Raw genomic sequence first — 16,112 nt, forward strand, 5'->3', positions numbered from 1 at the left:
GGAGGATTTTTTTTTAAGATGCAAGATAAAAAGCATTTTCATACAGCAGTGGGAATGATTTAGTAGAAAGGGGGAGATTGATGGTATAGGAGGACAAGGGGATATCCGAAGAAGTGATGTCCTTGAAAGGTGAGAGAGAATGGTATCCACAACACAAGGAGAGGAATTGGCTTTTAAGAGGAGCAGGGACAAGTCTTACATCGTAATAGGAGAACACAGAGAACAGGATATAGTTTAGGAATGTTTAACAGTGGGAAGTTGAGAGAGCGCTCCTCTGATAAATCTTTGTCAGCTTCTGCATTTCTATTTCTTTGGGATCTGTTTTCTATTGAATTTGACAGTGCTGTTCTGATAGTGGTTGCATTTTGTCAAATAGATTGTCATGGGATTATTATCTGCAATGGACTTGGAGACCTTGTGAAGGTATTCCTGGGAACTACATCTATTGGGGCAAGTAATTGTTGTAGAGGAACCAGCTATCAGTGAATATGGTAAGTGCATCCTAGAAAGTAGAACACATTCAGCATGTTTAGTGATAGATAATTACTAGTTGCAGAGATCAACTAGTAATAGAGAAAGCAGTGGATGAGAGTGCAGCAAGATACATCCTATTAGGTGGGTGGAGCATAGTAATTAAAAATCTGTAAAAGTAGGGAGCATTAGAGATTTTGGTACACAGACCAGTATATAGTTTGCAGCAGAGATGAGTGAAATAAAATAGCATGTTCTCCTTAGTTAAAGTTGGTTTAGGAGCAGACTTCAGTCCCATTCTAATGGAGAGGAGGCATTAGAATGGTAGGAATAAGGCAGGACCCCATTCTAGCAAGTCTAGCTTTCTGAAGAGATCACTGGGATAGTGAATTTGGCAAGAAAATAAGATTTGAATCCTTTTACCAGAACTAGTGTATAAGTTTGGAAAGTGGGAGGTGGTCTTAGAAATAATGCAGAGGCTTAGTTCCTATCAGAAGGATTCATGTTTTCTGGGGCCTGAAGTTTTTACAAACATCACAAAATCTAAAAAAAAAAAAAAGTAATAATTTTAAGCATTAACTGCTTGACATAACTCTAAAATACTTTTTCCCGTAAATTATTTTGGCTTCATACTCCCTAATTATGTCTTAGTATAACAATGTTTTATAATATAATGTTTTATATAGTGATAGTTTTAAATTTTTTCTTTCAATTTCAAAATTCTTTGTAAGTAATGACATCCTAACATTTAATCGCATACATTGAGATGCATGAAACAGATGTACTCACTGGCTTTAGTACTGCTACAGTTTTGTACCCTACAAACACAGGAATTCTGATAAATTTTACATTTCCAGTCAAAAAGAAAAAATAATGTAGGCATTTATAATTGTATATGTTGCACTGTTGAGTATATTTCTGAAAGGAGAGAATTTCTATTTTAACTAGGATTTGATGAGGACCCAATCTTTTTCTTACAATTTTACATGCTAAGTATATTAGTTTTCCACTGTTTCATAATAAATTACCACAAGCATGGTGATTTGAAACAACACACATTTATCTCACAGTTTCTGTGGGTGTGGAGCCCAGGCTTGAGACTGGATCTTCTGTTTCGGGTGTCAGCAGGCTGTAATCAAGATGTTGGCCAGGCTGTGCTCTTCTCTGTAGGCTTGACTAAGGACAAATCCACTTGCAGGCTATCAGGTTGTTGGCAGAATTCGTTTCCTTGCATCTGTATGACTGAGGGTCCCAACTTCTCATTGGCTGTCCACCAGAGGCTACCCTCAGGTCCTAGAGGCTGCCCACAATTCCCTGCCACATACTCTCTGCAAAAGTAGTTCACAGCGTGGCTGTTTGCTTCTTCAAGGGCAGCAGGAGAATTTTGGGCTCAGTCAGCTAAGATAATCATATATAATGTAACAAGAGTCATGGGAGGAACATCTATCACCTTTACCTTATAGCTTAATCAAAGAAATGATATCCCATTACCTTTTCCATAGGTAAAGCATGGCTGGAAGCCAGAGTACCTTATACGGGGGTGTGATTTATTGGGAATCACTTTAGGGTGGACATGCTAAAGAGTGAAATAATTTCTGTAGACAGGTTTCTGTACGTTTTATACCCTACTTTTCCTCCACTACTCAAATAGTTCTGGTGCCATACTCTAGACACCTCCATATCATGATATGACCTCTGGCCCTACACTTTCCTGTCACTATGCCAGGTAAGTCTGTATGGGGGTAACAATATTTTATCTAGTACTATGCCTAGATGCTTACTGTGATGGTTAGCAGTGACTTAACTACACATGAAAGTGGCCAAGAACCACAAAATATCCCTTTAGATTCAATGTAAATATATACCTAATTCAAGTTCCCCTTGGCTGGATCCCAAAGCTATCCATGGCCATTCCAACACCACCTCATCTGAGGGATGAGTGTGACAGAGGGGAAGTAAAAGTGAAAAGAGATAGTCTTAATTATTGCAATTATAATATCTTATTTTTATGAATTTTATAAAAACATGTACCCATGGGAAGACTTCTTTTCCAGGGCTCATGAGGGGGCTAAATGAGGAGCTTTGAAATTAAGTTTCATTAGCTTCATGGGAAATCCACTTCAGGTTACCACATTTTTCTTTTTTTTTTAGTTTTTAGCTTTTTAGTTTTAATCACATTTTTAAATTATTAATTTGACAATTATTCACTTGATCTCAAGTCATAGTTAGAATTTTTAAAACTTATGCAAATTTCTTATCCAATGGACTTGTTATAAAAGAAAGTCAATAATTGGGTGGAAGTTACCCTCTATGCATCAGATGAAGATTCCAACCACAGGAGTTTAAATGTTCGGATTTAGATTGTGAAAAATAATAAAGTTTGTTCTTTTCCCTTAGGGCTACATTTATTGTGTAATTACAATGTACCAAGACTATATTTAGCCTTTATTCTTTGCGTTTAAATTGTGTGCTATTTAAATTTTGTGATATACATAGTCCTGATTTTATTTTGAGAAGGTAATTGGTGATTGTAGCAGGTACTTCTGTCTTCTGATCCCCAAAACATTCCCCTCTTGCTCTCACAAAAAAAGAAAAAGAGAGAGGAAAAAAAGAACTAAATATTTTTTTAAAGTTATCAGGTGACTAAATGTTCAGGGAAATTGAGTGCTGCTCTCCATAAGATAAAACATACCCTTAAGGTGTTTAGGGTAATCCCTTTCTCCTTTGCTAGTGATAGTTTAGAGGTGGTCATGTGCTCCAGTTCTAGCCAATCTAAGAGGAAGTGCTGAGGGTTCTGGGAAAGAGATGTATAGTGAGAAGCCACCCTTTCTTTGTGCCTTTGAGACTTCTAGTTGGTGACAAGTAGTTTCTGATCCCTGAAGCCTAGAGGAAGCAGAGAAAATGACTCAAAGCTCTGAACTAACCAACTCTGCATGCTTTCTTCTGGACTTCCTGTAACGTGAAATGAAAACATGCCACGTCTAGTCTGACATTTCTATTGCTTACAGCAGAAAGCACCCTAACAGAAACAGCACAAAAGTCATACAAACACACATATAATATTTATTGTACCTTTTTCTCATTAGAAAAGCAATATATGTTCATTCTGGAAATTTGGGATACAGGTGTTCACAAGAAATTTAAAAAATCATTCAGAGGTAACTATATCAATACTTTTTGCACATATTCTATTTTTCCTATGCATGCACTTTGTATATTATATAATTTAAAAAATTAGACTTATTGTTTTATACCTAATTTTTATACTTAATAACCAAAAGAATTAAATTGAAGATTTAAATCAATTAATCTTAGAAATTAAATTGAACCTTATTCTATTTAGTCTCCTATGGACACAATTTATAGTAATTAGACAACAAGAATTGGTTTGACATTTGAAACTAGGCTAAAGGTAAAATAGATGAAATTCAAATGTATTTTAGCTGCTCATAAATATTATCTCTTTGTGACTACCAAGTAAGTTCTGAGATAGGGCACTTAAAATTTTTTTCTAACTCATTTACACTGATTTATGCTGCTGGGAAGATTATGTTTGTAGTACTCCAACATTTTTGGTTTGTTTGTTTTAAGATATGATATCTCTGTTTTATAGGCTGAAATTGAATTTGCACAATCTTTTAATTCATTGTTGTTTGTTCATGTCATGTATTACTAACTTGAATTTAGCAAGAGGAAATCCAGTTTTTAACCAGATTTATATGCCAAATAGAAGAGGAGATATCCAAGATAGAATCTTAATTATCTGATATATTGGATTAACTCTGCAGAACATATCCTTTTTTACAAGGAATCCTCATCTTTTATTATGACTGAAAATAGAGTAAATGACTATAATACCAAATATGAAATACTCTATGTTGAGTGATGTACCTTTAACTTAAAAGCCACATTTACCTTTTGCACTATTAATTTTGGTATAAATCCATATCCACATTATAATTTACAGACCACAATATTTATATAATATATTCTGCCAAGTTTTTCATTACATGTTGAGCCTTAAGAGAGTTTTTAAGGTTGAAAATGGTGAGTGATCAAATTGAATCAATCCAGTACAGTTTCAATATTAACATTATTATGAATATATATATATATAAAAATGTATCAGGTGAATACATTCTGATACATTTTTATTGTAATAAACTTCTTTATGAATATACAGAATCAGTTGGGAATTCCTAACCTTTTTTGTGACATTGGCTCCTTTGGCAGTCTGGTATGGCCAAAAACCCTTCTCAGGATAATGTTTTTAAATGCATAAAATAATACAAATAGGAATAAAAGTAAAGCAGTTGCATTGTAATACAGTTTTGTGCATGGTCCACAGTTTAAAAACACCTGCATCAAGATTTTGAATAGCCCTTTAGTTAATGTATTAAAAAATGCCTAAGAGTGTATCTAAGTAGAACAGTTTCTTGAATGTGTAAAAGCCAAACTGACATATGTTCAATAAACACATATCTAACAAAGCCCTTAGATTGTATCTTGTATATTTTTGCCTTTAAATCCATATGTAAGAATTGTTATTAGTTTGGGAATAAGAATACGTATGATAAAGAGATGGTAGAGAAGAATGGTTTTGTTGTGACTTATCTATATTCCTGTGTCATCTAGTGAACTTTAAATTCTTGGTATCAGTATACACACCTTTAAAGTTAACTTTGAGCATTTTAGCACATTACAAATTTGAGTCCAGCCCAATTCAACTGTAGAGTTGGGGCATTGATTGGCTAATTAAAGGTATGAGTTTAGTAAAAAGACGATATGAATGAAAGAGTAAAAGGAAGGAGTTCAATAGTGACAGAAATAGGACCAATGGAGACAGAATTGGAAAATAACCTAGAATGTGGAAAAATAACTACTACACACTACAACACTAAAAGTATGAGAAGAGAAAAATAAGGAAAGGAAAGACCTACCATTAGTTTAATTAGTAGTTTACTTAACCACAGTTCCACAAGGCCTGGAATGTGTGGAAATGACATTTCATCTTTTGTGTGGCACTACATACCTCATGTGAATATAATAATATTTTACCTATTTCTTTTAAAAAATAAGTTAAAGAGTGGTTGAATTTCTTTTAATTCCCTTATACAGTTTTCTTATTTAATGGATATTATAGAACCCTTTCATCCTATCCCCTTTTTCATGGAATGGGTGGAAACAGGCCTAAATTACAAGAGGTATTGTGCTGACATATTTTGGAAACCATACCACTCAATGTGAACATCAGCAGGTATTAGTTATACATTTACAGAGAGTTTTTCTTTTCCCTTTTCTAATACCTTTCTGTCTCCTTTGACCTATATATAGTGAAACTGAGGTTTTCAGAGTTAATTTTACATATCAAATAACTTTTTGCTTGTGCATTTGCTTTATTTCTTTTTTTTTTTTAGTGATTTGTGGATTATGGATTTAGAAAGATCAGAAGATAGAAGAAAATCCCTGATATTAAAAGAGAAGGTATGTTATTTATAAAACATAATCAGTATATATCTTTTCATGATTGTATTTTAAAACATTGTTATTATTACTACACTTAATTACCACAAACTCCATAGACTACACAGCCCAAGAGGAATGTTCTAACCCCCTGTCCAAATCTGAGCCCCTCTGAAACTCCCTTTTATATGAAAGCACTTCACAACCTGTACCAAGTGAAGAATGGGATGAAAGAGAACTATTTATAAATCTTGTCAGGTTGGAGCAGTGGACGGTGGGTTGGTTGCTGAATACTCCAAACATCAGAATGCTTTTGAAGCCAAGGAAAAAATTTGATTCATTGCATTTTGTTTTTTTAAACCATAGAAGGGAAAACTGATCACATGGGCAGGGGAAATACTATCTCTGTGCTCTATGTATTTATTGTTTTAGCATAAGATTGTAATTGCTGCTAAGCCCCTTTGGAGAAAAACTCTCCAAGGCATGCTGAGGTTAGGGCTGTGTTTCTCAGCGTTACTTTTTGGCATCTGTTTGCCTTAGGCCATGGCTATTTTAAATATTTATATCTTATTATACAAGAAGAAAGTGATTTAAAAACCCATATAATGTGTTATAGAAGCTCAGAAAGTGAAGAGATTAATTTAGAAGCTAATGGTTAAGAGGAAATATATAATTATTTTTCCTGAAAAAAATTTTCCTAGTAATTGAGTTTCTGACAATGTGATTTCCAAAGGAATAAGTGTAATACCGTAATCTGAAACTCTGCTTTGTTTGTATGTAAATGTGCTGGAATATGCTTTGTGTTTATCATTCCCAAAAGGGGAAATCCATTACCTTGTCCTACATAGTTTATGTGTCTGTTTACGTGACTTCCTATGTAGTCTAACAATTACAGAGAGAAATATCCATATATAAGTGGATCAAAGCATGGATTTAAGAAAGCAAAGAGAAAGAAGAAGTGATTTACTGGATCTGACACCCTGTTTACCATTTCAGGATCAAACCAATACCAAATTCCAAGGACATAGTAGGGAGTCCAGCAGACAGTAAATGAAGTGGCAAATGCAACCGTCATCTTTAGGGTCCTCAGTCGAGCTTGTGGTATATTATTCTTGGATTGATTCAGTTGTAGTTCTTTTAGATAGAGAAAAGAGTAGGTGTTTAACAACCAGTTTTATTACAAAACCAAAATAGACAAAAAGGAAGACAGAATCATAATTCAACCTGATGAATATAATGGAAGCAAATTTCTAATATTTTTAATAATGACAATTTGTTTGAAAAGCTTGTTTATATTCAAGTTTTCCACTATGTTACATAATAAATAGAAAATATTAAAGATAGTAGTGCTCTTAAAATAAATTTTCCATCAAACTAATATGGATTTGAAATAAGGGGCTACTCAAATTCTTAAAATATAAATTTAAGAGAGCAGACTGAGGTTAAGCTGAGTTGAATTCCCTACCTTTTGGTTGTCATGCCAACATAACCATGTTTACTTTATAAATTTATAAATTCCCCCTCTTTCCCAACTGGCCACATAGGAGGTGCCATTGCCATTGTGGGAGGCAATGTAAGCTTGGCACATGGAAGAAACACATGCATTGGAACTGGTGTCAGAATCCTAGTTGGCATTAAGGATATTGAAGGACGAGGACAAGATGGTGGAGTAGAAGAACGTGAGCTCACCTCTTCTTACAGAAACACCAAAATCACAACTAACTGCTGAACAAAACATGCTGGGACCTACCCCCAAAGATACCCTACATCCAAAGACAAAGAAGAAGACTCAATGAGATGGTAGGAGGAACTCAGTCGTGATAAAAACAAATCCCATATATGCTGGGTTGGCAGCCCACAAATTGGAAAGTAATTATACCACAGAAGTTCTCCCAAAGGAGTGAAAGTTTTGAGCCCCATGTATGGCTCCCCAGCCTGGGGGTCAGGCAATGGAAAGAGGAGCTCCCGGAAATTGAGACTGTGATTAAAAATCTTCTACCAAACAAAGGCCCAGGACCAGATGGCTTCACAGGAGAATTCGATAAACATTTAGAGAAGAGCTAACACCTATCCTTCTCAAACTCTTCCAAAATATAGCAGAGGGAGGAACACTCCCAAACTCATTCTACAAGGCCACCATCACCCTGATACCACAACCAGACGAAGATGTCACAAAGAAGGAAAACTACAGGCCAATATCCCTGATGAACATAGAGCAAAAATCCTTAACAAAACACTAGCAAACAGAATCCAACAGCAAATTATAAGGATCATACACCATGATCAAGTGGGGTTTATCCCAGGAATTGAAGGATTCTTCAATATATGCAAATCAATCAATGTGATACACCATATTAACAAATTGAAAGAGGAAAACCATATGATCATCTCAGTAGATGCAGTAAAAGCTTTTGACAAAATTCAACACCCATTTATGATAAAAGCCCTCCAGAAAGTAGGCATCGAGGGTACTTACCTCAACATAATAAAGGCCATATATGAAAAACCCACAGCCAACATCTTTCTCAATATTGAAAAACTGAAACCATTTCCTCCAAAATCAGGAACAAAACAAGGTTTTCCACTCTCACCACTATTATTCAACATAGTTTTGGAAGTTTTAGCCACAGCAATCAGAGAAGAAAAAGAAATAAAAGTAATCCAAATCAGAAAAGAACAAGTAAAGGTGTAACTGTTTGCAGATGGCATGATACTTTACATAGAGAATCCTAAAGATGCTACCAGAAAACTACTAGAGCTAATCAATGAACTTGGTAAAGTAGCAGGATACAAAATTAATGCACAGAAGTATCTTGCATTCCTATACTTTAATGATGAAAAATGTGAAAGAGAAATTAAGGAAACACTTCTCTTTACCGTTGCAACAAAAATAATAAAATACCCAGGAATAAGCCTACCTAAGGAGACAGAAGACCTGTATGCAGAAAACTATAAGACACTGATGAAAGAAATTACAGATGATACAAACAGATGGAGAGATATACCATGTTCCTGGATTGGAAGAATCAATATTGTGAAAATGACTATACCACACAAAGCAATCTACAGATTCAATGCCATCCCTATGAAACTACCAATGGCATTTTTCACAGAACGAGAACAAAAAGTTTCACAATGTGTATGGAGACACAAAAGACCCTGAATAGCCAAAGAAGTCTTGAAGGAAAAAAGCGGAGGTGGAGGAATCAGACTCCCTGACTTCAGACTTTACTACAAAGCTACAGTAATCAAGACAATATGGTACTGGCACAGAAACAGAAATATAGATCAATGGAAAAGGATAGAAAGCCCAGAGATAAACCCATGCACCTATGGTCAACTAATCTATGACAAAGGAGGCAAGGATATACAATGGAGAAGAGACAGTCTCTTCAATAAGTGATGCTGGGAGATCTGGACAGTTACATGTAAAAGAATGACATTAGAACACTCCCTAACACCATACAGAAAAATAAATTCAAAATGGATTAGAGATCTAAATGTAAGACCTGACACTATAAAACTCTTGGAGGAAAACATAGGAAGAACACTCTTTGACATAAACCACAGCAAGATCTTTTTGGATCCACCTCCTAGAGTAATGGAAGTAAAAGCAAAAATAAACAAATGGGACCTAATGAAACTTAAAAGCTTTTACCCAGCAAAGGAAACCATAAACAATAAGAAAACACAACCCTCAGAATTGGAGAAAATATTTACAAATGAAGCAACTGACAAAGGATTAATCTCCAAAATTTATAAGCAGCTCATGCAGCTCAATATCAATGAAACAAATAACCCAATCCAAAAATGGGCAGAAGACCTAAATAGACATTTCTTCAAAGAAGATATACGGATTGCCAACAAACACATGAAAGGATGCTCAACATCACCAATCATTAGAGAAATGCAACTCAAAGCTACAATAAGGTATCACCTCACAGCAGTCAGAATGGCCATCATCAAAAAATCTACAAACAATAAATGCTGGAAAGGGTGTGGAGAAAAGGGAAACCTCTTGCATTGTTGGTGGGAATGTAAATTGATACAGCCACTAAGTAGAACACTGTGGAGGTTCCTTAAAAAACTAAAAATAGAACTACCATGTGACCCAGCAATCCCACTACTGGGCATATACCCTTAGAAAACTATAATTCAAAAAGAGTCATGTACCACAATGTTCATTACAGCTCTATTTACAATAGCCAGGACATGGAAGCAACCTAAGAGTCCATCAACAGATGAATGGATAAAGAAGATGTGGCACATATATACAATGGAATATTACTCAGCCATAAGGAGAAATGAAATCGAGTTTTTGTAGTGAGGTGGATGCACCTAGAGTCTGTCATACAGAGTGACGTAAGTCAGAAAGAGAAAAACAAATACTGTATGCTAACACATATATATGGAATCTAAGGAAAAAAATGATTCTGATGAACCTAAGCGTAGGACAGGAATAAAGATGAAGATGTAGAGAATGGACTTGAGGACATGGGGTATGGGAAGGGTAAGCTGGGACGAAGTGAGAGAGTGGCATGGACATATATATGCTACCAAATGTAAAATAGATAGCTAGTGGGAAGCAGCCGTATAGCACAGGGATATCTGCTCGGTGCTTTGTGACCACCTAGAGTGGTGGGATAGGGAGTGTGGGAGGGAGACGCAAGAGGGAGGAAATATGGGGAGACATGTATATGTATAACTGATTCACTTTGTTATACAGCAGAAACTAACACAGCAATGTAAAGCAATTATACTCTAATAAACATGTTAAAAAATTAATACACGGAAATCTGTTGAATTTCTATAAACTAACAATGAAATTTCAGAAAGAGAAATTAAAGAAAGAATCCCATTTACCATAGCATAAAAAAGAATAAAATACCTAGGAATAAACCTACCTAAAGAGGCAAAAAAACTGTACTCTGAAAACTTAGACACTGCTGAAACGAATCAAAGATGACACAAACAGATGGACAGATATACTGTGTTCTTGGACTGGAAGAATCAGTATAGTCAAAATGACTCTACTACCCAAGGCAATCTACAGATTCAGTGCAATCCCTATCAATGTACCAATGGCATTTTTCACAGAACTAGAACAAAAAATTTTAAAATTTGTATGGAAAACAAAAATACCCTGAATAACCAAAGCAATCTTGAGAAAGAAAAACAGAGCTGGAGGAATCAGGGTCCCTGACTTCAGAGTATTCTACAAAGGTACAGTAATCAAAACCTGGTATGGGAACAAAAACAGACATATAGATCAATGGAACAGGATAGAAAGGCCAAAAATAAACCCACACACCTTTGGTCAGTTAATCTATGACAAAGGAGGCAAGAGTATACAGTGGAGAAAAGTTAGTCTCTTCAATAAGTGGTGCTGGGAAAATTGGACAGCCACATGTAAAAGAATGAACTCAGAACATTCTTTAACACTATACACAAAAATAAACTCAAAATGGATTACATACCTAAATGTAAGGCCAGATACTTTAAAACTCCTAGAGGAAAACATAGGCAGAACACTCTTTTATGTAAATCACAGCAATATCTTTTTCAGTCCATCTCCTAGAGTAATGTAAATAAAAACAAAATAACCAAATGGGAACTAAATAACTCAAAGGCTTTTGCACAGCAAAGGAAACCATAAACAAAATGAAAAGACAACCCTCAGAATGGGAGAAAATTTTTGCAAATGATGCAACCAACAAGGGATTAATCTCTAAAATTTACAAGCAGCTCATGTGGCTCAACATCAAAAAAACAAATGACCCCTCACAAACTGGTCAGAATACCTAAATAAACATTTCTCCAAAGAAGACATACAGATAGCCATGAGGCACATGAAAAGATGCTCAACATGGCTAATTATTAGAGAAATGCAAATCAGAACTACAATGAAATATCACCTTACACCAGTCAGAATGGCCATCATCAAACAGTCTACAAATAATAAATGCTGGAGAGGGTGTGGAGAAAAGGGAACCCTCTTGCACTGCTGGTGGGAATGTAAATTGATACAGCCACTATGGAGAAGAGTATGGAGGTTCCTTAGAAAACTAAAAATAGAACTACCATATGATCCAGTAATCCCACTCCTGGGCATATATCCAGAGAAAAACATGGTTCAAAAGGATACATGCACCCCGATATTCATTGCAGTGCTGTTTACAATAGCCAAGACATGGAAGCTACCTAAATGTCCATCGACAGATGAATGGATAAAGAAGATGTGGTACATATGTACAATGGAATATTAGCCATTAAAAAAATAAAATAATGCCATTTGCAGCAACATGGATGGACCTGGAGATTATCATACTAAGTGAAGTAAGTCAGACAGAGAAAGACAAATATCATATGATATTGCTTATATGTGGATTCTAAAAAAACCTGAAACAATTGAAGTTATTTACAAAATAGAAACAGACTCACAAACTTAGAGAACAACCTTATGGTTATCATAGTGGAAGGGTAGGGGGAAGGGATAGACTGGGAGTTTGGGATTGACATGTACACACTGCTATATTTAAAATAGATATTCCCTAACACCATACACAAAAATAAATTCAAAATGGATTAAAGACCTAAATGTGAGTGGACAATATAAACCTCTTAGAGGAAAATTAGGAAGAACACTCTTTGACATAAATTACAGCAAGATCTTTTTTGGCCCACCTCCTAGAGTAGTGAAAATAAAAACAAACATATACAAATGGGACCTAATGAAACTTAAAAGCTTTTGCCCAGCAAAGGAAACAATAGACAAGACCAAAAGACAACCCTCAGAATGGGAGAGAATATTTGCAAACGAAGCAACTGACAAGGGATTAATCTCCAAAATATACAAACAGCTCATGCAGCTCAATATCAGAAAACGAACAACCCAATCAAAAAATGAGAGGAAGACCCAAACAGACATTTCTCCAAAGAAGACATACAGATGACCAAGAGGCACATGAAAAAGATGCTCAATATCACTAATTATTAGAGAAATGCTAATCAAAACTACAGTGAGGTATCATCTCACATTGGTCAGAATTGCCATCATCAAAAAAATCTACAAACAATAAGTGCTGGAGAGGGCGTGGAGAAAAGGGAACCCCCTTGCACTATTGGTGGGAATGTAAATTGATAGAGCCACTATGGAGAACAGTGGAGGTTCCTTAAAAACTAAAAATAGAAGTACCATGTGACCCAGCAATCCCACTACTGGGCATATACCCTGAGAAAGCCATAATTTAAAAAGACACAAGCACCCCAATGTTTATTGCAGCACTATTTATAATAGCCAGGGCTTGAAAGCAGCCTAAATGTCCATTGACAGATGAATGGATAAAGAAGATGTAGTATATATATATACAATGGAATATTACTCAGCCATAAAAAGGAATGAAATTGGATCATTTGCAGAGACATGGATGGACCTAGAGACTGTCATACAGAGTAAAGTAAGTCAGAAAAAGAAAAACAAATATTGTATATTAATGCATATATGTGGAATCTAGAAAGATGGTGCAGATGAACCTATTTGCAAGGCAGAAATAGAGACCCAGCTGTACAGAAGAAATGTATGGACACCAAGGTGAAATGAATTGGGAGACTGGGATTGACATATGTACACTAATATGTATAAAGTAGATAACTAATGAGAACCTGCTGTGTAGCACAGGGAACTCTACTCAATGCTCTGTGTTATCCTAAATGGGAAGGAAATCCAAAAAAGAGAGGATATATGTATACATATTGCTAATTCACTTCACTGTACCGCAGAAATTAACACAACATTGTAAAGCAACTATACCCCAATTAAAAACAAACAAGATAGATAACCAACAAGGACCTGCTATATAGCACAGGGAACTGTGCTCAATACTCTGTAATAACCTAAATGGGAAAAGAATTTGAAAAAGAATAGATACATGTATATGTATAACTGAATCACTTTGCTGTACATCTGAAACTAACACAGCATTGTTAATCAACTATACTACAATATAAAATTTTAAAAATTCATAAATTTTAGTATTTGAGAATGCACCAGATTCTTAAAGCAAAAAGGCACAACTGCATCTGTGAAGTTAAAGGTGAAATAGTCAATTACACGTTCAAGTTCGCATACTCAACACACAAATGTGCATAGTGTGTGGATACATTTTGTGGGTACAGGAGATTTGAATGTGATACAGAAAAGCTTAACTTTAACAAGTCTATTGGCTACCATTTAACGAGTTGTACTTTGCTACATTCTAGACATTAGGTGTTTGATAGAGCTTTGTGATGGACCAGCAGGAACAAGTTGCCAATGCTTCTATCGGGTAATTGGAGTAACTGTCCTTTCATTTTTAATTTCATGCTGCAAATTTATAATATTGGGAGTATTAAATTACCTCATATCTAAATTGGGGATAATAAAAGTATTGCCTCATGGGTTGATTCTGAATATTAAAAGTTAATTAATATACGTAAACTGCTTAGAACAGTATCTAGCGCATCGTAAGTGCCACTCTGCTTCTGTGCTTTGAGTATTGCTGTTAAAAGCTGTCTACCCCCAATTAACACCAAATCTAAGGAATACATACTGTGGGGATCCTGATGAAGGACGCTTGTCAGGGTGAAGATGATTTTTGCATTGCAGATCAACATGATGAGAAGAGGGATGATGAAGAGGCAGGTGAAGGTGAAAAAGTTATAAAAGGCTTGATGCCACCATTGTGGAAAACTGCAGTGTGTTACACATTGAGAGAAACCTTCTGTCTGTCCAGAGTCATCTTCTAAATGGATCATCCTGAAGATGTATAACTGTATAAGAAAATTTTTTAAAAAGTGATGTTGCTTATTTTCAAACAGTATTTGCAAGTTTTCTTGAAAGTTTTCTCTTCTTTATTCTGCTAACGTTCTAACATGTTGTTGCCCAAAGCAACTGCTAAGTATCTTGATATTCTTTTGGCATTTCTACAAAAAGTTATAAGTGGATTTTTACTTAAAATATGTTTGGGTAATGTGAATGGATCTGTAGGATTTTGGATTTCTTTTGCAATTATTTCAACCTTGCAGCACAATCATCAACCAAAGATTTAAACCTTGTTTGTATTTCAATTTCAGATACTATTATGCTGAGTAAACTTTTTGCGAGTGATTTTGCAAGTGATTTTATTGTTATATCCTCAGCACATAAAACTGTGTCTGGTATTTAGAATATACCCTCAAAATACAAATTTAGATTTTATTTTTGAGACAAAATCTCATTAAAATGGTCATAAAACGTGAACAGACAGTTCACAGAAAAGATATAACAGTGGCCCTTAATCATATGAAAAGACGTTCAACCTCACTTATGAGAGCAGTGCCAACCAATTAAGGCTACAATGATATGCCATCTTCTACTATCAAGATTGGCAAAATTTAAAAAAAAATAGTAGCACACTTTCATGGTAAGGCTGTAGGGAAGCAGGGACTAATACATTGCTAATGGGAATGCAAATTGGTACAACCATTAAGGAGGGGAATTTGGCAATAACTAGCATAACTACATATGCATTTACCTTTGACTCAGCAATCTGACATTCAGGAATTTACCCTGAAGATACACCCCTACTTCCATTATATGAAAATACATATGCACAAGATTAACCATTGATGCATTGCTTATAACTGAAAAACATTGAAAATAATCTAAATAACAATTCATTGAATAGTAACTGAATAAACTACAGTTGGCCACACAATGGGGTGCTGTACAATTGTAAAAAAAGAGTAAGGGTAATTTATGTGTGTGTGTGTGTGTGTGTGTGTGTGTGCGCGCGCGCGTGTGTACACATAAATACATTTATTCCAGCTCTGCCTGTGGAGAGAGCCTAGGAATAATGACGTCTGAGTAGCAATGAGCACACCCAGCACTCCAGCACCCAGATCTTGTTTTCTAAGTATCATTCTCTATCAGAAGGAACCAGACCTAACTGGAGAAATGGGTGATCTCAAGGCTGGGGAAAGCAAAATACAATATGTCCTTGGAACAGCTGTTGTGCTGCAAAGTCAGGAAATGCCCAGAGAATGATGGAGCATGTGAAAAATGTTCAGGCGCCAGCTTGAAAGAGCTTCAGTTGGCCAAATCTGGGATAGTTTAAGCATGAAAACAAACAAACACTGATAGAAAACAATGATAAACTATA

At 35.4% G+C, this 16,112-nt stretch overlaps 1 protein-coding gene across 1 annotated transcript in view; it reads right to left on the bottom strand.

Annotated features, from left to right (window-relative positions):
• The window catches only part of LOC111168121 (uncharacterized), a 44,449-nt gene extending 28,905 nt beyond the window's left edge, over positions 1–15,544 (bottom strand). Inside the window, 4 exon segments of the mRNA XM_089911260.1 lie at positions 6,147–6,244; positions 6,923–7,068; positions 14,523–14,818; positions 15,486–15,544. Of these exon segments, the coding sequence (XP_089767386.1) occupies positions 6,147–6,244; positions 6,923–7,068; positions 14,523–14,818; positions 15,486–15,544 (599 nt within the window).
• Between the last annotated feature and the right edge of the window lie 568 nt (positions 15,545–16,112).

The sequence above is a fragment of the Delphinapterus leucas genome, chromosome 5 (genome assembly GCF_059928025.1).
Source record: "Delphinapterus leucas isolate spDelLeu-1000000601 "Yukka" chromosome 5, BTC_Dleu_Yukka2, whole genome shotgun sequence".
Classification (NCBI taxonomy): Eukaryota; Metazoa; Chordata; class Mammalia; order Artiodactyla; family Monodontidae; genus Delphinapterus; species Delphinapterus leucas.